Genomic DNA, 27,734 nt, shown 5'->3' on the forward strand with positions numbered 1-27,734 from the left:
GAGATTGCATTTTTCATCTGTATTTACGTAATATGATCAATAAGTGCAATCTACTAAACAATCTTGAAAACATGACATCATTAACGCCTTTCGATCTAAAAATGATAGAAGAAGAATGCTTACGGAACGTGAAGTAATTTATCCGGTCGCAATCGCGACCGCGGAGTAAGCTTAACATTACAAAGAAAAAATAAAGTTAGGAGGATACTCGAATACGAATCAAGTCCGTTCCTCCGCGTTTCCGCGATAACAATCGTTGAACAAACTCGAGAAGCATTCGCGCAATACTTCCTCCAATCCCCGACACCAATATTTATTACGCGAGACGATACATTTGAATTATTTAAATACGAACTTTTCTGGTACATCTTCTTCTTGCTCCTTGACTGTCGCGAGTAATTATCTTTAACAAAAGCAATCAAGATCCGTTAAATAAATACACGAAATATATGAGTTTACTTTATCTTTTCGCTTTGTCCTTTTCACTTTTCTCTCTTAATTGAAATTAATTTCTCGATCAAAATTTACAAAAATATATTCTGCTTCTGTTTAGAAAGCTCAAATATACTTTATTATTCTTTATTATTCCGCGAGATTGAGATCCACTGACAAATTCGAAATTTAGGAAAGGAAATTGTGTACGGTATTAATGTTTGAAATATGACATTGCGCTTCTCGAAGACGAAAGCTTTTACGCCTCACGGGACACTTTCTATGGCGCCGACGTGATTATCACTTCGCTTCTGGCAGATTAGTTGCCAAGACTCTGAATCCATTGTGATCAGCGATGTAATGCACCTGCTGAAGAATCCCGTTGGGATCGATGTAACTGTAGGCACCCCTAGTGGTGCCGTCGAGCGACCTGGATTCGGTTTTGGCGCTCGAGTCCCCGGTATAACTGTAATCGTATTGGCCCAGGGAGTCCTGGGTGTGATGCAGCGAGCTGTGAAGGAATCTATAAGGCACCACCGGAAGTACGTAGGGCGCGGGCAAGGCCAGCCGTTTCTGAATGCTGGCGAGCGGCATCACCCTCCCCGAATGCAAGGCATTCTGATAAGACGTCGTCCGTTCGTCGTCCTTGAGAAGCGTGTTCTCCCTTAGTGACGTTGAGGGTGCTAACGACGAGGCGGCGATGGTGGTGGTGGGGCCTGAAGACGTGGGCGATACCTTCGAGAGGCTCGGATCCGGCTTGGGAACGTTGATTCTCTCTGCCTCCGATCTTGGCAACAAGAACGGATTGGTGGTACCCTAAAAAGAAGAAGCGAGTAAAAGAAATTGCTTAATTTCTATTTTAACATTGGACAGATTGGATATTTGTAATGTCAATTGGAATGTCGTTTTACATATTATTTTACATTTACTTTGAATTATACAAAACAGTATGTACTATTATACATACATATGTATGTATATGTCGCAGGAATTTTACGTAATTCATTTTTTTTTTGCAAAATTCTTAGAGAATCCATAAAAAACTGGGATATTGTGGAATATATATATATATATATATATATATATATATATATATATATATATATATATATATGTATAACTTATATCTTTAGTAATCAGTAGAATTTTGGCGTTAAAGGTGTGGAAAATTATATATATTTTTTACTATTTATTTTATATTTATAATGAAAATATTTTATACGGTAATTATTTTTATCGAAACGCTCTCTCTTATTAAGCAAAAAATTCCAAGGCAATCGCGCGGTGCTATGAATTTCTCGTACGTTTCAAAAGATGAAACGCGTGAATTTTACCTTTTTACCGCCGCGTTCCTCTTATTCGAGCAAACTTCGATTGAAATGTCCGCGCGCGCGACTTGCACATACCTCTATTTCTCGCGTCTTCAAATTCAGTTCGGCCTTGCTGGCGCCGTCCGGCTGGATTTGGGCGAAGCTAAAGTACGACGGCACGATCTTGTACGACAGAAGATTCTGATCCTGCCAATTGGCCTGATGCGACTTTTGCAACTCCTCGAGATGATTTCTCTTCGCCGCGGCCACTTCCGGCGTGTCGTGTACAGTTTGCTGCTCATCCTTGGGTGGCTGCGGCAGATTGCTCGCGCTGACTCTAAATCCATTCTTATCGTCCGCCGTATACGAGACCGTTTGCAAAATTCCATTTGCGTCGATGTAGGAATATCCTGAGGGCATAAATAGAAATGATAATACTCCTCGATAACGGGGCGCCATTGTGTCATCTAGGGAACGCTTATTCGCGCGTGGAAAGGTATTTACAATTGTCGCATCTGTTACTATTGATGTACGTTAATCGCCGTAATTATTGCTGCTATTGATTAATATTTAAAATGACATTAATTAGATAGCACTTGCGCTCTTTTGATAATTATGTATATATTCATATAATTTTGCGCACGTTACATTACGCGTATCGTGAGTCATCACATTGCAATCGAGAGAGAGAAGCGGCTCTAACATGCAACCGCGCATTGTCATCCGAGGAAATTTGCAGGGACGAGCATGCGGCGTATGGGCGTCTTTCTTACGTCATGCCGGCGAGCATTAGCGAAAGATTCACTCGCAGGACGTAGGCCGGTAATGCACCTCTTGTAACACACTTCGCAAAAGAATGCATTCCATTTATGCACTTGCGGCACGCGCATTAGATCATGAATCGTGACAAAGCGCGCGCGCGCGCGTTGCCGTCCGTTGCAGATAAATTTCGCTTTACATTTACATATATAAGATGTCCCAGCTCTGCGTGACTGGCCTTTATCAACGATGAGCTCTATTACTGAAACGTCAAAATGTGTAAAAAATAAAGAAAAAGAACTTACCACCCTGCGTGACACCGTTCAAGGTAGTTTCCGCTTTGGCGTGATGCGGCCCCGTGAAGGAATATTGATAAGATCCCGATCCGTCTTGTATGTGGTACTGCCTTAACGGCGAAAGGGCCGGTATCGGGCTCAGCCAAACATTGGCGATCGGCGAAGCGATGGATCGTCCGATGACGAGGCTGCACAAAATTGTCTACAGGCAGAGAAATATGAAAAATATCAACTATAATTAATATTATCGAATTATTATCGGCGTGTTAAGCAGCTTTAATTGAAAATACGATATAAGCCCGCGAAAAATTGTCATTAGTTAAAGCAATTGATTCACGAATTGAAAGACTCTGTAAATTTTTATATCGATTTGCGATGAGTACGTCCCGTGATTACTAATAAAATCCTCTTATTTAATTATTATTATTTTCATATTTTTAAATTATATTGTAATATACGTAAATAAAATTGTACCAAAATCCATCCGCTCCAGCTGTGAATTTTAATTTGCTAGTACCGAATAATTCGGCTTAAAACAATGTGGCATAAATTATCAAATTATACTGCGATGGAAATTATTAAAGATTCTCCGTAGCTCGAATTAAGACTGTAATATGCAACATCAATTTGTTAGGGCGCTTATTCTAAACAGCTATATTTGTCTTAAGTGTTCCATTCCGCAAATGAGACACGTCTCATTACAGCTATGTTTATTAACCAATTAATTTGATGGCAGTGCATCAGCTGCAACAGTTACGCAGGCGTGAGGATACGACTGTCATTACATGGCAGACATAATTTTCTACACTAGGGATATTGCTATTTAGAGACACGCGACAACATTAGTCGTGATTACGCGGATACGAAGAAAAACTGCGCCTCGTCTGGAGTGGCATATACGTATACCTAACGTTCATCGATTGTGGAATTTCAGCGCGATTACGCGGAACGGCTTATCGGCACAATTCCGAGCTGCATTTATTATGATGTTTTTTTTCCGCGGAACAAAACCACATTCCTCGAATTGTGAGCGACGAATCCAGAACTTCGACCGCCAATGAGCGCAACCGCAACTATATCGCAGCAGTTCGGTCAAATCGATAGAATTATTATCGAGGGATATTAAGTTAACCGTTGCTCGCAATGAAATGGTATTATAGAAGCAGTTATTAACACAATATTAATATAGATTCAAAATACGCTCAAGTAATTAAATAATAATCGTAAAATCAAAATGTAGTCGCCAACGTTGGGTGTGTGTCTCTCCTGGGAAGATTTACGCGGTACACGGTAAATATCGCGGTACATGATGGTAAATTGAATTGTAAAACTTTTGTTTCGTCTCAGTCCTCGTTTGTCAAACGCGGGGGTAAAATGCCAAAAGTTTATTTCTCTACCTATACCACAAAGGTGGGCGATGGAATTGAATTAGAGACACCCACCAGAGCAAGATGCTGCAAACTACCTTGAGACTAATTACAAATTGGTCACATCAGAGGATACGAGTAAGAGAAACCCTATATATGCGGTACACGAAGATGCTAAAAATAAATTATACTCAATCGCCATTAGTCGCGTTTAATTATTTGGTGAGCGCAAAGATTTGGCGTGCAACTCAAGCTGTCGAAACTAGGATTCACTCACGAGTATCATGATCGTCGTCGGTTGGATCAGGCCGCCAGTTGAACCGTCGCTCGATCGTGGCTAGCGGGTCGGGGCCCCTCGATCGCGGGCTTTTCTTTTTCGCTCGCCTAGGATAATCCCGGTGAGAGTCGGCTAACGGGTGTGAGAGTGCAAACTCTCGGTCGCATCCTCTTATATAGGATCCCCGAGGACCTGCCGCGCGCTTACGGTGATTCCCCACCCAAGCGTCGCGCGCGACGGGGCCCTAGCGGGGCCCTACGGGGCTACGGGGCTCACGGGATCGCGCTCCTCGCGGAGTGCCCCAAGTGCCTGTTCGTTTGCCCACGATCGCAAATCACCCCGCGCTCGATTTCCACGCCGATAAATCAACGTTTATTGGTCTCGAGTACGAGCCGTCGATCTTACGCGCATTCCGGGCACCGAACGCGTCCCACAGGCTAAGGGATCCGCGCCCCATGTATAATAATGATGCGTGTACGCAAAAGGCGCGAGCGTAATAATGGCAACGCGGCCGTAACGAAAGGTAATTCACGCAGACTGGATTTCAAGTCTCCTCGCAGCGGGTATATTGAGTGGGCTTTATTCATCGGCTGTCGATATCACTTAAGTAGATATATAAATTATTTTTATACACAAAATCGGCTTGAAATTTATACGGATATCCGTTTTTATCTGAGAATTTTTTGAAATTAATTTTTTAATAAGTTTTATAAGTTAATTTTTTAAGTTATGCATAAGATTACAATTAATACCACCTCACCTAAGTATACATAAGTTAACAATTATACCACGAGAGTCCGTCCCACCACTTTTAATGGCACATCAAGAAACTCTATACTCCAGACAATTTGGTGTTCTACATACTTGTTTTGCGAATTTTATAATCTATTTCATCGATTTTACAGGTCGAAACGTTTGTTCACATTATTCATTTAAATTTATATTATTAGCATGTACACCTTGCTTGGTTCGTTAACTCCCTTTTACATCCATTGTTTTTAATTTTTCATAACAAAGGCATCACACACACACACAGGAAATTAATATGCAGAGATTTTCTTGCGTAAATAAATTATCTGTTTATTGATAATATTGATAGTATTGTCTTCACGAAGCGATTTATCCGTCTAAACAGGTTTTCCGAACGTTATTTAGAAATAACGTTTTGCTAAAACGACTGTTTGATTGCTGCTGATAATGCGTTAAATCGGGCTTAATAGTTTGTTTTATCGTTGTTAATAACACCTCGTCACTTGTGTTATCGAAGATGTACGCATAATTAATGCGGCCCCACACGCGCGCGTAATCTCCATTACCTTCAAACTGCATTATTGCTAGTTACGACGCATTCATCAACAATGATCGTAATAAGCTGCATCATAAATGCCAAAACGACAAACGCGTCATTACGAGCTGCATATATAATGACATTGGAGGGTAGACGGCGGATGGGAAAAACAGTTTCGCACATGCCAATGCAAATACATGCCCGTTGCACAATGTTACAAGACGTAAACGGAGCCGAGATAAATCTCTCCCGCGACAAGCAGGTCGTTCTCGCTTCAAACCGAATTATCATATTCAAATCTAACAATAAGTGATTTGCTCCGTCGAGGATGAATAATATTTAATCGATAATCGAAATCCTATTAATGCACCGTGTTTCTGAAAAAATTATTTTTTTGTTCGCAAAGAAACCGACAAATAATATAATTCATTGATTTATCCGCCTGTATCTCAACTTTATCGCAGTACGGAAGACAGATTCCGAAAATACGAATGGGGCTGTCGGAATTTTATAAATTCGACAATTAACAGTAGCCTAGTTTCCATCAATGTCTTCAATCCGATCCTGCTTCGGTTTAATGTACTGTTTCCACTGGTTTCCCCAAAGCTTGTGGATCGAAGGCGGAGTGCAATCACATTTCAATCACATTTCCATCGATTTAAATTTGGTTCTACGCCACACTAAGTCCGAATTAACGACTTCGACCATAGTAACATTTAGTGCGATTAGCATCAAGCAAAGAGCCTGTTCACACACGAGGCGTTTCTGCCCAGGTAGAACAAAAAGGCAAAATGATCGTAAAGTGCGCAAAGTCATTTTGCCATCATTTTGACATAATTTTGACTTTATTGTGACTTGCTGTTCTACCTGCGAGTGTCGCGCGGCAATCGCGCGGCAGAAACGCCTCGTGAACAGGCTCTGCCTTCGGCAACGTAGGGCAAGATTACGCGCGTCAAGGGATCGGAACAGCATCCGCTTGATCCTCGAAAAATCGCGTCAGCGGCGCGAACCTCGAGTAATAGAAACGAAAATATAATTAAAAAAATAGAAACGAACGCGAAATGCAATTAGCGAGCGGCGAAAATGAAACGATATACCGGCGCGCGGCGCGGCGAAAGGTCCGCGTCCTTTTAGGGAAGGTCCGGGACGGCCGCGGGGCCTCCGGCGTCTCTACGCGCCGCCGATCGCATAAATAATACCCGCCGGTGGATTTACGGCCGGCTCGCTTAATCCGACGATGTAAGGGAACGATACAAGCGTAATGAGTTCATCAATTTCGACGGAATTACTCACGTGCCCGGTCGCGCAACAAGTCGCCGCCGACGGGGGAGGACTCTCTTTCTCCTCTCTCTCTCTCACTGCGACATGCGGACACGTGGGCGATGCTGCGTTGGTTTTGACATTGGCACTAAACGGGCTCTCTCTCTCTCTCTCTCTCTCTCTCTCTCTCTCTCTCTTTCTCTCCCCCTCTCTCTCTTCACTTTCCTTCTTTTTCTCTCTCTTTCTCTTTCGTCCTGCATTAAATGACTCTCGTAGAGCCGACTATCTAACCGCGCAGCACCAACGCGATGCAATGCGATGCCGCTGAGAAATGCAGCGAGAAGGCACCGCGCGCGTACTTACACGGCGGTGATCCTAAATCAACCCCCTCGTGGAACAAAAACAATGGCAACTATCAATTCCCTTGGTATGCAGTGAGAAAAAGAGAGGCATCCAATACTAATGCAATTGACTCTAAAATATCAAATATTAATACAAAAAATTGTTGGTATAGTTTCAAATTCTTTCTCAGAAGTTTCTCATGAATAACTATAAAAATCTCCTAAATATTTGACAAAATACTACTATGTACATCATTAGAAAAGCTTAACCAATTTCTTTTAATTAATTGTTATTTTCAGATTCTTTATGATTTTTTCGTTGGTTTCTTCTAATTAAATATATTTTCAGATTCTTTATAAATTTTATTTATTAAAATCTCAGAGAAATTGTATTAAAAAGTATAATATCTATCAAAATATCAAACGTAATATATTTATTATCATTATTATGTAATTATATCATATTTAATAATTATCATATACATTGCCATATATAATAATTTATCATAAAATTTATAAAATTTATATTTATTTACTAATTAAAAATTTCTAAATTTCTTCCTCTTGTAGCTTCTGGGATAGCTTCTGTTCTTCTGTTTGAAGAGCTTTCGCATCGCGACCGCGGCTCTCACGGTTTCAGAATTCACGTCCACGTATTACTGCAGTCCGGTTGCACGGAGCTGAAAACGTTTTCGCTGCCGGCGTGAGTTTCCCACCGTCGAGGAGGATTCCAATGCACGCACGAGGCAACTAATCCGTGTCGCCCTAATCGCAGCTGGAGTTCTCGCAGTCTAATTATCGTGGGCTTTATTCCTATTCCGAGGAGAGAGCGAACGTTCGATACTGCAAACTTTCTCTCTCTCCGGTATGGTCGCGCGCGACGTCTTTATTACGGCGGCTCGTATTCCGCTCGTAAAACTCTCCTCCCGGAATAACACATCGAAGATCGTCCGCCTGTAACGCATCACACCCCAGACCCATCTTCCAGCCTGTTGCTGCGAGACGCGGTAATAGAATATATGGGACTCGGAACGGCGCGGCGCCTGCCGATGCGTCGCCGATTCGGCCAACAGGTCGAACTGACGGCATCGTAAAGAAAAATCTGCAACTCGAAATCGCGCTGCGGCCTCGTAAAAGCGTCGCGTAAATAACGCCTCGTGACGTAATAAGGTACAACAATCGACCGGTTTGTTACCGATTGCAAACTGTATGTATTCGTGAAACGATGGAAATAGAGTTGCGAAGTCACCTCACCTGCTGCGAAATGAAGTCACTGGCAGCTTTGCGTTGGGCATAGGAACACAGTTTTTATACTATGTATTTTATTAGATACAGTAGTAGAATGATCGGCCATTTCATAAAAAGATACAAAGGCAATTACATTCAAAATTAGAAAAATTGTTTTTAAATATAAATTACACAAATTTCTATATTTTAAATAAAATACATAACTCTTTGTTTTATTAATATCTTTGTTAGCTTTCTATCATGCATTTATACTCGTTTTCTCATAATATTTTAATACTTCATCGTCGATTTTGAAGCAGCAATGCTATTATAATTTTCACGGATGATTTTGAAACAGAGATTCTGCGTCTGACGGTCGATATCCGAGCGTTAATTCTGTCTATAACGGATGAGCTTTAAGTACACAGCTTTGTGTATACAAAATATCCAACCAACTACTAAATATCCGCGATATCCGCTGAACATTACGTTCGCGGCAGTTACGTTTTGCCCATTGTTCACGAGCAAATTACCCTTCTCGCCGCGTTTACGTTTTCCTCTCTGGTGGTGCGGCATTTCTCACATATTGATAAAGTCGTTTTTTTTCCAACCTCGCTTGAGATTGGTATAAGGAGAATCCGATATCCTCCGCACCTCATCTTCTTTGTCGCACGATTTTGATACGACGACATGCGACATGCCACAGCCGATGCGACCGTATATCTTACACGCGTAATGTTATTCCCCCATTCGCAGGCGCGGGATACGTCTACAGAATATTTGGCTTCGCCTTTTACGGTGGGACGAATTTTTCTTGCATACCCACCTCGGAGATCGTTGACCCCCCCCCCTCGTGCTTAACAAGAATTTTTTGCTGAATTTTCTCGCAATAAGAATAATAACAAAAATAGCAATATATATAGAATAATGTAATAATATAATATATAATAATAATAATAATTTTGTTGAAGTTTGAATGATATGAGATATACATACAGATATATTGTGGAGAAGCTCACCTCAAGAGCTGAGGAATCAGCAATATTACAAGCAGTATACTTACAGCCCAGAATTTTAATATAATTAAAATACTAATAAACTGATAATAATTATAATTCGTATATGTGACTTAATATTAAGAGTATACAAAGATGAATATACAAGTTAATATGTAAGTATTACATAAGTGCACAGAGATGTATAAAATTATAGTATAAGTAATAATATCTAATTCGTAATTAAAAAAAATATTAACAAATACACGGAGATAATTTTTTGTTGTATTTTACCCTTAAATTCACAATCACCCTTAAATTCCACAAACTTGGGACAACATGGCAACCAAATTTTTTAAAATATACAAAAGACATTTTACAAACAAACGTGATAAAAATTACCAAGCAGATTGGTAAATTTTGAAAAATTATTGAAATTTTTTAGATATATTTTAGTAAAGTTAATCAAACATATTTTAATGTAATAGATATTAATACTTTTTATTATGGTAGATATTGATCAGAATAGCTCGCATAAAGTTCTTGGTGGATACATGTTGTCCCACAACTACCATGATTTCAGAGTAAATTTTAAGAGAAAATTCTCTCCGTGTATAATATGTAAAATAAGTAAAGTAGCTTATGAGAATACAATTCATAAGAATGCAAAAAGACAAAAATAACTATAAATAAAATAACCGTTTATTTCAGATGGATGAGGGAAAAAATGCTCGTCGATGGACAAGTTTTGGCGTCAAATCTTTTCCGCTTCCAGGTACATACGCATCAACACAATATAGCATTTGTTATCTTCTTTTTTGCAGCATGTAACAAAGCCTGACATAATATAAAGAATTTTGCTGGACTTCGTAAAAATTTTCTCGGTATAACTGTTTCTGTGCGCCGTCATTTTTTACTAATTCATGAATTTTACGAGTTTATTTACTAAATTCAGATATTTTCTAGATGGGTTCCGTACATCCACCGCTGCACGCTATACGGCAAGAAAGCAACGCCAGTTTTGATCCAAGCGAGAGACGCACATCGCGCCAGCGACATATCAAATACAAATAGGTCCGACGTTTCGCCGCGCGCGCACACATTCCCCCTGTCGCATCCCTCTTCGCGTCAGTAAAAGCTGTCTCGCGCTGGCAGGAACGACCTGATTTACGAGCACGGCCCGTAAAATCTTCCCCGAAGATCAGTCGGCTTGAATAACTCGCGATATCTCCCCGCATTCGTGCGCATCGCGCCGTTGAAGATACCCGATTTTGGGAACTAAATAATTCCGTTGAACACACCGATGACGTAGCTCGTGAATTGTTCTAACACACGGGATATTTATGTACGCGCGTATGCGTGCGACAATACGATTTCTCAATAAATACGGTAGCGCTTCGTTATCGGCGCGCGAGAACGCGAACGCACGCCTAAATACAAAGCGCGAGCACGTAGAACCTTAAAAGAGCGAAAAGCGAAATCAAATTAGGCTCCCGGCATAAATCGACGCGCGCGCGCGATCATTTTTTTGCGTCGCAAAATTCACGCGGGCAATTATAAAAGGAGCGATAAATAATATGCTAATTAGCGCGGGCGCGTTTATACACGACGATAAACACAGGGGCGCGCGGATCCTAGCGTGGCTCGGACGCGAACGTGAATCACGATCGCCGTGTACTACAAGGAGGAACTAACGTCCGATCGAAGATTACGGGGACTAACTAACGATTCCATTTGCTGATTGCCCGGTCACTCCGGCTACTCCGGGCCGCTTTTATCGGCTTGGCCTCCCACGAGAGGAGAGGCTTTAACGCGCGCGCACGTATACCGATAAGCGTTGCAAGGTTGCGCGTGCTGGCCCCGCGCGGCGGAGAACGAGCGCGATCAATTAAGATCGATCGATACTTAAATATTCCGTCGTAATGCGTGAAACTATCCCCGATATCTCGCTTAATATCCCACGTCGGCGTTGCAAATATTATAGTTATCTCGTTATTAGCGTTAGATATTCATCGTTGCTATTTGTCATTAAGGAGAACGGTCTAAGCGTATACCTACAGAAGCAGAAATGCGGGATGTGTGAAGTCCAGAGTGAGAACTTGCGTTTAAGACTCTATTTCTTTTCAATTTTATATTAATTAATTACAATGATATATTAATTTAACGAAGACTATAAGTATATTTGTATCTTCTTTTGATTAACTTTTCGACTCCCATGCTGATTTCCAAGACAATCTCCCAAGTGGGGCGAATGGCTCGTCCCAAATAAATAAGTATATCTTCTTAAAATTGTATATATTGTACATTTATTTTTCTGAAATAAAAACTTGTAACATAAAAATAAATTAGGAAAATCCACAAAATTTATAAAAATTTTCTGGCAGAATTATTCTTAAAAAATAATTTATGGGGCAAAAGCTCGCCCCGCTTAGGAGTCGAAAGGTTAAAAAAACTTTCTTCTTTTAATTATGATTACTGATATCGATGTTATAACTACATTTTCTCTCAAGAACGTGTTTGTAACAGAGTTTACTCATTTCTTACGGCGAACAAAAAATTGTGTTGCTGCGAAACAATCATCTTCGTAGAATCGACGTAAAATGTTAACGCTCACCGTGGAAATCGCGACTTGAAGTATAATTACTGTCCAGAGCAGATAACCGACGAGATTCCAACGTGAAATTTTCCTACCGTAGATAAGGAAAAGTGGATCACACATAGATCGTGACGTGAGATTGTCTGCGGAAGGCGCACGTAAGATTAATTTTCTCATATCACCGGCATCGTAGGCTTGACTCGCAGAAATTGCAGCGTGTGCAGAAGCGTTTCTTCTTTTCGTCCCGTTATCACGATTTTTTCATGCTAATAAAAAAACGCACGCGGATAGCACGCAGCTGAATTCGCCGAGCAACACGAGTCGACTTTAATTAATTATGCATATAATATACAGCTTATTTGATAAAATTAAAAAACTTATAAGTAAGTTTCCTTGTTAAAATTTCACTTATTTCTTTTTAATCGTTGTAATATGATGCAATCGTAGCAGCGCATTAGAACTCGTGTTTAAGATATTTTTTCTGAATTTTATATTAATTAATTATAATAATATATTAATTTAATATTTGTATAATATATTAATTTGTATAAACGGTACACAGAGAGAATTTTCTCTTAGAATTTACCCTGAAAATCACGGTAGTTGTGGGATAACATGTATTATGAAGAATTGTATGCAAGCTATTCTGTGTAATTAATATCTACTATAATAAAAAATACTAATATCTATTGCAATAAAATATAAAATATGTTTGATTAATTTCACTAAAATATATAAAGGAAAGTCCCCTATTACGAGATAGGCTCCTACACTGAAAGAAAAGATTGGTTGCGTCAACCAATTTTGGTTGACGTAACCAATCTTTTCTTTCAGTGTAATATGCGATAGCGAGGTTTCTGCTAAACTAATAGGTTCTATCTGTTGGCTCCATCATGAACTTGCCCTTAGAGTAAAACCTATTTAGTGGAAAATTCATTATTCGATTGTGCGTGTACTCGCCTACAGTTTTTAATTATGCACATAAACTTTCGGCAACCACGCAAAATAGATCTCATAATAGGGGACTTTCCTCTAGTAAAATTTCAATAAGTTTTCAAAAATTACCAATCTGCTTGGTATTTTTTATTACGTTGTTTGTAAAATTTTATATATTTCAAAAATTCCCATTATTTATACCGATAATATTTCATTGGTTGCCAGGTTGTCTCAAGTTTTTAGTGAATTTAACGTAGTGAATTTCCGGTAAAATATAATAAAAAAAGTCTCTCCGTGTACAAGTTGTGTTTATCTTTCGAAGAGCTTCTTTCTTTTAATTAATGTTGTAATTAATGTTATATATACTATATCAGTATTAACTACGTTTTCTACTAAGAGCGTTTCTGGCAATCTACTCATTGATTGGAATTCCTCGACTGGCTTATGTCCAGCCACATCGAACCTCGAGAGAGGAGAGGGATGCACGTTTACGCGCGGGCTCTATTTCGGATGAACGCACGCGGAAATGCAATCTCGGGCGTAAACATCTAGCGTGACGCGAAACAATCGAGGTACTGGCCTGTATATACGTATACGCGCGGGCCGAACGTCTCGGAAATCATTATCCGAGACACTTTATCGGGCGCGGGCCATCCGCGCGCGGGCGCGAGGTAACGTATGCGCGGCTTTTATCGGCGCGAATGTGTGCCTACGTACGCTACGTGCTGGGACGTTTCTATTATCGCGAGTGTGAATCGTCGTGCCTTCCCACCTTCGTCCGTTCGTCTGTTCGTGCGTTCCACCGCGACCTCCGCCATCGCGATCGCGGAGCCTCGCGCCGCGCCGGACGAAAGGCGATTTTCCCGGGAGATGGATCCCGATATCGCGTCCCGGCCGTGAGTTTTAACCCTTAAGCGCGCAGCTTTGCATATATGCAAAACGACTTTTCGATACTCCATGTAATATCTCTTATAATGTTCGAACTGAAAACGCGCGGCTTTGCACGTCTGTGAAGGGCCTCCTCTATTGGTCGTTTGAGTTTTCTAGATGGAAGGCTGCCACCTCTTCAAATTAATAAAGAAAAATTGTTTTAAATATTTTTTTTAGGATTCCGTAAGCAGTCATGCTACGAAAAATTGCACATTTAAAAGTAAATTAATACGCGACTCTCGAATTTTGATGCGAAGAACGGAACCGATTAGAACGATCACTTATAGGAAAGCCGGATTTTCATCGAGAGAATCGAAATCCTGCTCGCTTATCCCGTAACGTCCCGATATGTGATTTAATGTGAACTATATTTCTTTAATCTAATATATGTCTGTTTTACGGTCATCCCCCCCCCCCTGCGAGATAATACTCCGAAGCCGCTCTGAAACTCTGATCCAGATATCGGTTCGTTTCCTCCAGGACGGGACAATATAATATCCTAAGGGACAAAGTACCCGCGGGTTTATGGCAATCCCATTTCTGCATCGTGTATTGAGCTACATTTATCTCCTCGCGCTCTCCGGTCCCGATAGAAATATTGGAACCGCGCGTGATTTACGGCGACCATTATTATTTCGCATTTACCACACTCTCCCGGCCGCGCTACAGATACACGCGGGGTTATCCCCGCGTTGGCGAGAAAAAAAGAACCTCCCGAGAATTTATACGGCGTTTTATTAAGGCTAATACGAAGGGCGGCAACGTGGTTCGACAATAAAGGAATATTACTAGGTACTACGCGCCCGTAATGCGTCCGACGCGAGATCGGCATAATCTACGAAGCGTTTCAACGGCCTTCTCGCGAGCCATCCGTTATGCGTGCCCACGCACTCACGCATGTGCCGTGCATATAATGCAACACCCGCGAAAATAACCCACGTGAGTCGCGTACGAGAAAACGGGTTCGTGCGAAGTAACGAGAGCGCGATCTTATGCCAGATTTCGTTGGCGGGTGTCCCCTCCCGATCAGATTCCGATCTTAAATCGCGACCCTCTTACCTCTATGGACGCTCGTTTATCTGCTCGTTGACCTAATCCGCGGACTGTCGTTTCACGAACAGTCATGTATAAACATTTACGATGCGATGTCGTGAATGCCGTGAATGCCTCCGTCTTCCTTTATTTTTGGGACGAGCGCGTCGCGTCGTGTCCAGATATCCATTCGCATTACAATATATATATGCATCAATTTCTGCATCAATATATTAAAAAATGAATAAAGAGTAATTATAGTAGAAATTCCTACACTGCGAAGTTACAAATTTCTATTCTTCGACATCGTTCAAATGTCCCTGTATTGCGATTCATTCCAGCTTACCTGCTTCTCGGATTTTTAAATCAATCTGCAATCGTCGTACGATAGAAATTCGTATCTTTGCAATAAGAATTTACATCGTAATTACTTTATTCATTCTGTAATATATTAATATTTATTCTTTGAGATATGTACAATATTTAAAAATTTGAGAAGCAAGTAGGAATGAATCGATATTCACATCTCCATAAAACGTTCTCCTTGTTCTTACATTTCGCTCGTAAAACTCGATCCAACGTACGGAGCGCTCAGTACCATCTGCGGAAAATAATCCTGTCAGATGCCTCTGCCCCGACATGCGAATGCGCGACTCGGAAAAATCTCCGTCATAAGAACGCGGGTAAGTGCGCACACGCGTTGGATTCACTCGCGCATATTGGCGAATCCCTGCCGTTAATCTCGTCGTTACTCGACGGACACGCGATATCCGCGCATGAAAGTTTTAACGCCGCAATATATATTCGCGCGACGGTGTAAGAATCCAAAGTCAAGGCCGCGATTTCAGTTCCATATCGGGCGTAGAGTGACGACGACAAATGATCGGTCGTAAAAGAATACCAACACCTCCCGGGATCGCGATGTAAATTTCGCGTATGTTCGAAGGAAACGAATTGGGCTCAAAGTGGCTAATTAAACGGCGCGATTTCTTCCCGATTTGCAATAAATACGCGGCCGGTTATTCCTTCCGACCTTCGAGACCGGAGATCCGCTCGCCACACTCTCGCAGAACAGATCAATTTAAATTCTTGCCCGGATTGACATTATCGGACATTATGCCGCGTGTTCGAGCGAGAGAGATTAATATGTAATAAGCTTAACATTAATATCTGCGTATGAGAAAGGTGATAATGTATACACGCATTAAAACAGAAAGGTAATCTGCACACAAGATTGACAATATGTTTTTAATAAATGCGAGAATCGTATAATCGTACAATAATTTAATACAAGTTTGTATGATGATCGTTACAGGATAAATGAACGCAAGGCGAGGATTAATAATAATGATGTCCATGGTGCGAGCTACCGCGAGCGAGCTTGTCATCAATCAGTCGTTCATGGAACTCTCGCTGAAGATGTAAATGCTTTATTCTTATTTGAGCACGATGCAAATGACTTATCCGCGCGCGTTTTATTTTGACTCTTTAAAACCTAGATATTTTCTTACAATTTGCAATAAAATATAATTATATTAATTTTAACGACTGCTTTTGTCGAGAGATAGAAAAATAGCTTACAAATTATAAAGATTAATTGTTTACAGAAATATTTATAAAGTATTTAATCTATCTCGAAAAGAGTCAAACTAAAGAAATTATATTGTTTATCAAGATATCACTCAAATAGAATGTTATGCAAAGATTTATCAAAAATTACCCATGAGAATAAATACAAACGCGCGAAGAAAATTCTCGCGATATCAGCGAGCGAAACGACCAAATCCTTATATTGCCAGTTCGAGCTTCTCGTTCGAGTGTATCTGACGGCGGTATTGAGAGGACTGAGCGACGGGTGCTAAGATCGGCCAGGTGGAGATCGGTCGAGCGTAGGAAGTTGCCAAGTACACGGTCGGTTCGCTCACTATCGGTATGACTGCTTCGAGTTTGGTATTGCGATGGATCTGGGTCCTGCTCTGACTGGAGATGGCAGTGACGACCGGAAGTGCGTCCTTGATGACGACTGGAGATACGTCTTTGGTGACAACCGGAACCGCTTCGTTAGCGACGATCGGAAGTGCCTCCTTGATGACGACTGGAGGTACGTCTTTGATGACAACCGGAACCGCTTCATTGACGACGACTGGAAGTGCCTCTTTGGTGATGACCGGAGGTACGTCTTTGGTGACGACTGGAATCGCTTCATTGATGACGACTGGAAGTGCCTCTTTAGTGATGACCGGAGGTACGTCTTTGGTGACGACTGGAATCGCTTTCTTGGTGACAATCGGCGTCCCGGCGATCGGCAGCGGCCTGTCGATCTTCACGGTGTCTTTGCGATTTGGGCCTTCCAATCCGAGAATGTTGTGAAGTTGGATACGATTTTCGTTGTAATCAGGAAAAGCGGAGATGAGCGGCTCGATGGCGGTCGTTACCACCACCTGCCCTGGTTCGATTCCGATCGTTTCTGCGTTAACGACTGGCTCTTCCGGCACTTGGACGCGAAGATTGTTGTGCACCTGGACGCGACTCTGCTGCGAGGTGGCCAAGAGCACCTGGCTGGGAAGGATCACCGTCGTCTCGTAGACAGGTTCCGACAAGACTCCGGCGGTCTTGACGAGTTGAGCGGCCTTCAAACGAACGTTATTGTGAACATCGACGCGGCTCTGTTGAGAAGTCGTCGCGCCGGTCAATCTCGGAATCAGAACCGAGTCCAACAGGCCGTATACAGGCGCGACGACGGCCTCTACGGCGGCACGATTGGCCCGACCTTTGGATTTTTCCTCGTCCGGCGTTGGAAGCTCGTGGGAACTCTTCGGCGAGGCGATCGCCGCCGAGCTCTGATCGGCCTGATCTCCCTGGGAACTCGGATTTTCTGTCTGATGACGATCTTGATCGTCGGCCGATGCCTCTAGGCTGCGCTTCCTGCGGCTCGCCCCGCTCGCCTGCAGGTGCACCTCCTCCCCTCCTGCGGCCCTCGCGTGTTTCTGCGAGTAGGCGTACCTGGCTGTTAGGAGCTCGCCGGGCTCGAGCGGCAAATTGTCGTCCGTAGGCAGATTCGTCGCCGCGACGCGGAAGCCGCCCTCGTCCGCGACGTAAAAGACGGATTGCAGGATACCGTGCGCGTCGACGTAGCTGTAGGAGCCGCGCGTGACCCCGTCGAGACCCCGGACTTCCTCCTTGGCGGACGGGCCGCCGGCGTAACTGTACGCGTGCACCCCGGCGCGCGTGTCCTGCGACTGATGGTACACCGGAAGCGGATCCGCCAGATAGGCGTAGGGCAGCAGGGTCAGCTGCGCGCCCGCTGCCGCCGCCGCACCGAGAATCGCGAAAACTGGAATCTGCGGGGTTTAAAACGAGTCTCTCTCACCTACTAGGGAATAATACAGAAGCGTTTGAGCGCCCGAGATGATTCTCGCAACGCATAAGCCATTTTTCGAAACCGTCATCCTCCTCGATCGAGATTTTCTTACGATCCGGCGCGAGAGTACAGTCTTTATTCTCTATCTCGCCGCGCGGGATCATGCCGGGCTAAAATTGCAAAGCGATTGTACGTGTTCTATCGACGTGCTTGTTTCGCCCGCCGTTCGCCGATAGAACTCCGACATCCCTACGATCGTCCTGGGACTCCTGGGATTAAAGAACGACATCGGCGCAGTTCCGTGAACGATATATCCCGTTACTCGATATCGCGGATCCGCCGGTGGGATAGATACAGCAAATACGCAAATACGATGCATTATACGCGCGTACGTACCGCAGAAAATTCGGTCGAGCGCGCTTTATCCGGTAACAAATGCAAATCGTGAGTGCACTCGCCCTCGGAACGCTCATTTCGCATGCAGTCGTCGAGTCGGTGGATTTACTCGCGCAACTAGCTGGCTTCTCGGGACATACGTTCCCGTAGAATATCGCGAGAATTACCGCGTCGGGAATTTCGTTCTCGGAAGGACGAGAGAGAGAGAAAGAGAGAGAGAGAGAGAGGACTTCTCGAGTTCACCGCCGCGGCGACGAAATGTCCGACGAATTTTTGCGCCCGCATCGGTATCGGTAGCGTGGGGGAGCACCTCCGCAGGCAGGCAAGCGAGTGTGGGACGGGGTGAGTTTATACTTGCATGAGCCTCTCGGGAGACCTCAGCCTCTTCTTGCGGTCCAATATGGTCTGAAGAGGACGAACCGCCCGTTCGGTGGAGTAAGAAGGAAAGTGATAGAGCGCGGTAGACCCTTTACGCGTCGAGCCGCAAGAAGAAGAAAAGAATCGACGACTCCGATCTGTATTTTCCTTTTAAACTGCTCCGCGTCGATGCGAGCGCATCTTATCAGCGGGTGCGATCAAGCGAGAACTTATTTGTAAATTCATCTGTGAATTTGATCTGCAAAGCTGGAACGCTTTATTCGACAAATGAGAGACAAATCACGAACCAATGAATAAAAGTATTTCGAAGAACAAGTTTAATTAAAATAATTGAATGCGGTTAGCTGAATGTCTGCTACAAAGAGGTAACACGTAGAGTTAAATAAATATCGTTAAATAAGTAGTTGCACATAATTGCCAAACAAAATGATGTATCGCGAAAGAAACTCGTGTGGATTAACGAAACATTTCAGATTGTATTAATTTACACGCTTGAAACTTGAGATTTCCATGTTCGTTAAAACGAGCGACTCTAGAAGCGGATTCTTCGAAACTGTTGTCCGCAGCGTGTCTGCGGAGTGTCTGGCAATTTAAGCCGACTATAAATGTTGGAGCAAAAAGTTCGCGAAACAGTTGTAACGTTGTACCCCGCAAGGCCGGCCAGAAAAAGCTCGCGTTGCAAAAACAGCGGGGGGGTTCTACTCCCATATTGGTGTTGGATAAGATTGCCATTTGGCGTGGCCGCCGTAAAACGCGCGCGGTGGTCGCGCTCTCGTACCGCGGACTTTACACGCGTATATTTTTCAACGCTTTTATATCTCGACAAAAAGCGAGTAGGCCGGCAGACCTCGCGCAAGAGCAACCCCTGCAAATAAATTATAACGCTCATATATCATTCCCGCAGAAGTTTCGCTCCCCCGAACAGCCGCTGTTTAACGCGATGTCGTTTGTAATAAAGACTTCGAGACTTCGCTTTTAGCATCACGCACAATAAGCCAGAAATTTATCTAAAAAAATTGTATTCTGCAATTTTTCATTTATACATAGATATAGATATGAAAGCAGTAGCAGTTTAAAAATAAATTAACAAATGCTATTTTAAAGAATTGATTTCTTGCCATACAATTTGTTTAACATTAGAACCGACGATTAATTTCTATAATGTAAGCATACTATGTATAGGGTGGTGCACACTAAAATTGGCCCTAAACGGAAAATACAGTTTTAAAGTTATATAAAAATAAAATAAATGCTGATAAACGTGTAAAATGTTAAAATTGAAGTCTTTTTAAATTAAAAATACCACATATTAAATGTAACTCAAATGTACAGTACATTATTACCAAATAAAACTGTACACCACGTTCATATGTACAATATATCAAGAGAGTATACAGTTTTATTTGGTAATAATGTAATGTACATTTGAGTTACATTTGACATATATATTTCCCTCTTCTTCAGTCATATTGCTCGATTTCGTGACCCCTCTATATATCTATGCATTAGATATATGAGATCTACAGTTTAACGTCAATTCCGAACAGCTTCTATAGAGACATTTCTCTACTCCACGATCGCCACATTAGATATTATATATATCAGATATTATATCCTATATATCTTTGAAAAAAGAAACGGATAATAGAAAAAGTAAACCAATCAATTTAATCATTTACATATTGTAACGAGAACTACAGAAAATCTCAGAAAATGCACTATTATAATTTAAAAAAACTTTAAAAAAATTACTCAAATTTATAATGGTGCATTTTGACTGCTTTGGTAGTTCTAGTGTTAAGCAAAATGTATAACTTATCACGAGCTAATTCTGTTCTAGCCTGATGCAAAATATCGAGATGTTCTACTTTTAGAAATAAAAAAAAGACAATATTGAAAAGAAATCAAAGTTCTTCGAAGTAAGAAAATTCGTAAAGGACATAAAAATGCTTTAAAAAAAACTAAGGGAAGACTGGACAGGTTGCGCTTACCAATGCCTGCATCGTGCTCGGGTGTGTCTCCGTCGACCTCCTTGCTGGCTGAAGGACTGCCCGGGCTGTGCACCTTGCTCGCGATCTGGTTTTGACTTATATATACGCGACGCGAGCCGCGCGGGATGTCTTCGAACCAGGAACCCGAGGAACCTTCGAAGGACAAGGCGGATCCGTTCCCCGAGACGGGATCTCATCAGTCGAGATCCCTGCAAGCCCATCGTGGCCGTCTTTGGCATGGTGATATCGTTCGCGCGCGTCGTAAAGGTGAGAAAAGCCGGGCGTACCGGATTCGACGCTTGCTCTTCCCCCGCGAAAATGAACGATGGAGGAGTTTCGTTCTCTTTCTCAAGGTGCCATTGTAGAAAAATAAACAAATTAACAAGCGAATTTAATCGATTTATAAAATCAACGTTTAATCTTTATTATCGCATTTTTATATCTTAATTTATATTTCGATTTGTACATTCTTCTGCTTGTTATAATTTCTATAAAAAATCCCCACAGTCCGTCCACTTGATTCGAGATTAATTGCCGCGATGTTACGATGAGGAGAAGCGAACGTTCAATCATTTGCAACAAATCTTCGGTAAAATGTAATTATATCCTTATGACGCGCGGTGGCGGAGACTTTTACGCGATACTACAATAATGAGGCGTCGTTAGAATGAGGCGGGAATTGAATGAAGCGAGAACGCCAGGGAGGCGGAACTGGTTCGGCTTACTCGAGGTCGTTCAACGATCCCAATCGTGTAGATATGAAGAAATTTCTTCGGTTGCAACCCATTCGAACCCGGGAGGGGAAGGGAGTTCTGGCTTCTCGCGCACCGGAGGCTATACTCGACCTCGGATCGCTTAATCTGCAACATTGTGACGCACATTAATGAGGTTCTTGCGCGAGAGCCTTGTTCTGGTTACAACGGATTCTTTACCTTTGTGATAATTCAAAGAAATGTAAAGATCCGAGAGAAAAGTTGTTTCAGGGAACTGCGGATATGTCTTTCGAATTCTTCGAACTGCCCTGGAAGATGTGTTTCCCTCAGAAAACTTTCTTTCTTCTACTGGAAGATCGTTTGAAAAGTGGTTTCATTAGTTTACGAGAGAGGGGATTCGCGTTCTCATTATTAGTGTAGTGTTATCATTATAATTGCTTCGACGATTGGCTGACATCAAGGCCATCAGGGTCCGCTCTCAGTTGCGCTGCCTCGTTTTATAAATACGCGCGCGCGCGCTCGTATTTGCTTTTGAGATGAAGCTTGTTCCGTAGGTTTAATGCGCGCGGTTTAATAAAGCGCATACTGAATCGAAACTCATACATGTCATAAGTTTGCGAACAGGATCAAGTAACATGCCTTTAATTTTCTTGATGGTGCGCCGAGGGAGGAGGCTAGAGCCTGACTTGTTGCTCCTCTTATTGCTTCTTCCAGCGCGGAGCACCGTATATTTAAGAAATCGCGTATTTATACCAGCAACAAGTTCGTACGTTGTTAAAGGTTTTGTACTTGTTATGTAGTGCCCTCCTGACGCCTGCACATTACTCTCCATTATGGTCACAATAAATTGTGTGTAATAATTGTGTTTAAATGTATAATTAATACAGTGAAATTAAAGCGACGCACGAAACGCTTCGTCGGACACTTAAGATAGTTCGATGATGAAGGGCCGAAGTCAAAACAATGTTTAGGATTTTTTTTATTTATATGATTATAAAAAAAATGGGATAACGCATCGCAAAAGTTCGTAACGACGTGAAAAGACCATTAGTAAGTAATTTTTACGTAGTAGAATAATATTTTGCCTGAAGTAGATTAAAATAAAGTGTGTGTTAACGCGTCGCTTGACTAATTTTCAACTTTAATTATTAATTAAAAAAAAAACTGTACGGTAAATCGTGTTCACCTTCAACTATAGGCTTCCTCACAGTGTCCTCTTTCCATCGATATATATTGTTCGGACATTTTTGGCAAAGGATTTTTTGCAAACTCGTGTTATTCATGGGAAAATACCTCTTTTCCTATAAGACCAATGTTAAAATCATTAAAATCACCTAATTTTGAAATTAAATATCTCGAGAACGGGACGGTGAATTATCTTTTTTCTGCAGGCTTAATCAATTCAGGAGAGTTTCTTCTTTCGATAAAAAATAAAACCTATCACTTTTGGCAAAAGTTGTTCATCATCGAACTACCTTAATTATAATACACAAAATGCATCAGGCCCTTAGATCCTTAGGCTCTCGTATTATCGGACCTATATACGATTGAGGACAGGCAAACAATCCACCTGTATTTAAATTCCAGTTTTATTACGAAAATGCAAATCAAGATCGCACAAATCTCAGGTCCTTCCTTGCCAATAATTTCCCTCTGAAACGCGACCACGCGGTTTCGCTTCTTCCTCTTCGCAAAGCTACGATTTACGCGCGTGATTAGAAGTGAGATCGTACCTGACGATCGCGCCGGCAGTATGTCGACGATTTTTCAATCGCGAGTAACTCCGATTGGCCTTGATCAGGGCCGCGACGAGCCTCGTGTTCGGCGGAATTGTTCGCCTGCCGCGGCCTTTTTACCCCCCTTTTTTTTCCACGGCCGCAGACCGCAGACGTCCAGGAATCCCTCCTCTGGGCACAATGAAATCGTGTACCGACCCTCGTCCTTGGCGCGGTCTTCGGCGATTTCGATGACCCGGACCCGCGCGCGCGCGCACACGCGGCATACATGATACCCGCGCACGCCTCGAGGCGAGTATTATAATGACATAAAGGGTTGGCGCGGGGAATCAACCTGTCCACTGTCGCGATGTGTAAACCCGACACCGCGATCGAGTATTTGCATACATTCTGTTTCCCCCAAGAGCAGCATATGGGAGCATGGACTTTCAAGTGCAAGCGGTCACGTAATGCAAGCGGAATCGTAATGCGTTACGTGATATTAACGCGGATTACAATTAATTAGAGGCGATTATGCCTCATATCATTGCGCTATCCATGTTTTTTGGTTCGATATCCCTATATTTCAATGCGAATAATCGATTTTAAGTCTATTAATTCTTTTTTTGATTGCTAGACATATATAATGTAAGCTACATGAAATCTTTGTGTAATCTCACGCTGTTAAATTCGTAATATCAAATTATTTCATTTTGAGTTGTTTTTAATCATTCCTATAGATCGCCATTGCTATAGCTCCTATTCAATATGTCGTTAATTTAACTAAAACAATATGTTAATTAAACTACCAATTTAACTAACCAATGGAATTAAAACAACTGTTTTGTGTTAAAATAATAAATTTCAACACAAATGGTAGTTGGAAATAACAAATGCTATTTAACTAAAGGTATTGGTTTAAATTTCGTCCTTTAATATTTATTTAACACCACAGTAATTTCACGGGAGGTACATTTTTTAATGAAAATATCAATTTGTAATGTAATAAATATTTTACTTTGACAACAAAACAGTTATTAAAAGTCACGTATAAAGATAAAAGATTTTATAGCGTGAAAACAGAGCAAAAGCCATATATTTCTAGAATTCCAGAAAAACACTTGATAATTTCAAGATTAAAAAAAGAAACGCGGAACCTTCTAAAATTTAATTAATTCTGTTTTCTGTTTCCTTCTAAAGTTTAATTAATTCTGTTTATTCTTTCCTAAGGCTGAAATCGTTCCATTAATGAGATTCATATCTCTCGCGATCGAGTAACTCGATTCTGAGCGTCGAGTGGAAGATATCTCATTTTTCTAGTCATCGGCCGTATCACGATGAAAAATCGGAATGTAAGAAAACGTGGGCGGGTACAGTATTCGCGGAATATCGCGTTCGATCTCGGATCGCAATGGTGCTCGTGCGATTTTTTCGTTATGCCCGGCGCACAAACGCGATATAAATAGGAGAACGTTACGATAAGCGGGGAAATACAACTTCCATAATACGATGGTCAGTTACCTGCGCGTATTATTTTGAATTTCAAACAGCAACGGGGACCGCGCGACGGCACTTAATTCACGCCCAAGCGCACGTGCGCGTCGACATCGCGCGCAATTTACAGTCGACTTTTAATATCGGCGTCCGGCAAGATTCCTTACTCTTGCTTCTAAAGGGAGCGATCGACGCCGAGATTCAGTCGCGGGGAATCTCGCCGTGTCCCAACCCGGATGCGCCGCGGCCTCTCTTTCTCTCGAGCATGTGGTTCCGTGCAGAATTCTCACGGGACGCGACGCGTTTTGTTTGTCAATATATCTAAGCATTCCCGCTTCCTCATTCCTCCCACCTCCGGGCACCGTTTCGCAGGGACAAGCTAATCCGACGGGACACGCCTTTCCGAGGCGAGTCCAAGCAAGGCGCGGGCGAGGTAACGGCGGGCCGTGACCTTTCAGGTGCCATGGTTCTTCTCCGCTTCCGGTCATCGTCCGCGCCGCGATCGCGACGAGAGACCTGCGGCCGTGGGCGCGGATCTTCGCGAGATATCGCGTCTCCGCTAGGATTTGCCCTCTATTTACCGCTACCAGCGACAGCAGCAGCAGCCAACAGGCGGCAACCGCGGTATCACGTAGGAGAGACCGGGAGAGACACCGCGAGTGTTGGTGTCCGTAGGCGAGGATAGTCCGTGAAAGCGTGGATAATCAGGGAATAGGCTCCCGCGTGTCGACACGAGCAACCCGAGGACTGGGAAGACGAAGAGGGCGACGAGGAAAAAGAAAAACGGCGGGAGAAGATAAAGGGAGAGAGAGAGAGAGAGATCGTCCATCGAGGGCGGAGAGGACGGGAGACAATAATGGTCGGACCGTGAACACGGTCGGCAGAAACACTCGATTACTCGCGCTCGCTCGCGCTGCTCTCCTCCGTGCTGCTGCGCACCGTAGGTCAAGGCACCTCTTATTTCCTTAACCCTTTGCGATTCAGCGTGACTTCAAAGTAACGCACCGACCGGCGGTTCTTCTTTTTCTCCAGCCCTTCCTTTTTCTCTTGTTTTTTTTTCATCTGTGACAATATATAGAAATTCATGGTCTCGCGGTTGTGAAATTATTTGTAATGGTATACGTAATGTAATTATATCTGCGAAGTTCGATTCGAAATATGCAGAAAGGAATTACCTATGCATATAATTATCTCTCTCCGTTCAATGCAAATTCAAGAAGATAAATGTATTTTGTTTAATTAAAGGACAATATTCCTCGTTAGAAAAAGAACCAACCACTTCGTATTTTTTTCAGTTCAGTGCTATCTCATTTCTCTCACTTCAAGCATGAAAATTAAATGCTTCAATTATTAATCCTCAAATTAGAATTCTTCTACAACTTGCTCGAAATTAATCATGAGAATTTTTAATAAGTACAATAGCGATCGAACATCAATATTTATTTTTTTCATCTCAATTATAAAAATTATTTTTAAAAAAGAATTTTTTAGAATATTTACGTGCATTTCTACTTTAAATTTCTAAAGTTTAATTTTCCTTTTTAGTAAAGCTAAAAAATTAGCGAAAATAATGTCTCGTTACTTTTGTTAATAAAAGAATTAAAATTTTACTTCAAAAGGAATAGGCATCCTGTTGGTCAGATCTCTCGAAACGCGCTGTCCTCGTCGAGTTCCCATTCTTATCATTCTCTTATCAAGGTCAAGTTAATCGCTATTTATCATCGCCGCGTACAAGATCACGGTCGTTTGTCGGTATCGGCGATATTTCTCAAGTCTGCGCGAAGGGGATCGTCGAGCCGCCTCCTCCTTCACTCCTTTCACCGATCCTTCGCGGACGCTCGGTGTTACGTCCCGACGGGATGACCATTTAGAATTCCAACAAGATGCACGCGTCCGCGGACAGTAAAGTCATCCCCGCGGAAAAATCGCCGCCGCGATGGAAGCTCCATGTGCGAAACCACACCCACGCATCTCGCCGCGTCGACCGCCGTCGAGATCCGGCCACATATTTGCGGAGGTCGCCTTACGTCGTAAACAACATAAACATAATGCAGTCGAGCCGGTGGACCACACCCGGCGTGCATAAGCGCTCACTCACTCACTCACTCGCTCGCTCGCTCTCACGAACGCATGAACACACGTATGCACGCATATACGTAACATGTGAGACTCGCATTCGCGCGTATGTACGCATATCACGGCAAGGACTCGACGCGACTATCCGCGCGACGTGATATCGCTCTTCGTGGCGGTCGAAAAATGTCGGATAAAGCGGATAAGTGAATAAATGAACGCTTCCTCACTTGATAAATTGCATAAGTCGCTAAGTGGTCCTTTATCGTGTATATTTAAATTAAAATGGATGTACAACCAAAAGGCGTGTATACTGAAGGCTCGATGGTGTGACTGATGAACCGGCCCACCAGGCATAAAGTGCGCTAAACGATAAACGTGATTCTTGTCTTTTCTTCTTTATTGTGGTGCTCTTTTTATGGATAAACTCGGCACTCGGAACACATTAAAGGCACTAACGATACTAACGAACTATACGATACATTGTCAAAGCAAAAAAGATTTAATAAAATAAATTGATATATCATATAAATCGCTCAACAATTAATAAATTTATAATAAGATATA

At 42.3% G+C, this 27,734-nt stretch overlaps 1 protein-coding gene across 4 annotated transcripts; it reads right to left on the reverse strand.

Moving 5' to 3' along the window:
* LOC112465671 lies at positions 1-27,734 on the reverse strand. Of its 4 annotated transcripts, XM_025033340.1 has the most exons (5): positions 26,706-27,734; positions 21,173-26,156; positions 2,807-2,999; positions 1,839-2,152; positions 1-1,248 (listed from the first exon to the last, which is right to left on the reverse strand). In XM_025033340.1, exons 2-5 carry the CDS (start codon positions 21,182-21,184, stop codon positions 733-735), a joined length of 1,035 nt encoding a protein of 344 aa, XP_024889108.1. In that variant the 5' UTR covers positions 21,185-26,156; positions 26,706-27,734; the 3' UTR covers positions 1-732. The 4 variants fall into 4 exon arrangements, with proteins under 4 accessions (XP_024889108.1, XP_024889109.1, XP_024889107.1 ...); XM_025033341.1 differs by lacking the exons at positions 21,173-26,156; positions 26,706-27,734 and adding an exon at positions 4,442-4,581; XM_025033339.1 differs by lacking the exons at positions 1-1,248; positions 1,839-2,152; positions 2,807-2,999 and adding an exon at positions 15,545-18,387 and having other exon boundaries at positions 21,173-22,032; positions 22,105-26,156.

The sequence above is a fragment of the Temnothorax curvispinosus genome, unplaced genomic scaffold (assembly GCF_003070985.1).
Source record: "Temnothorax curvispinosus isolate PA1 unplaced genomic scaffold, ASM307098v1 QBEX01015410.1, whole genome shotgun sequence".
Classification (NCBI taxonomy): Eukaryota; Metazoa; Arthropoda; class Insecta; order Hymenoptera; family Formicidae; genus Temnothorax; species Temnothorax curvispinosus.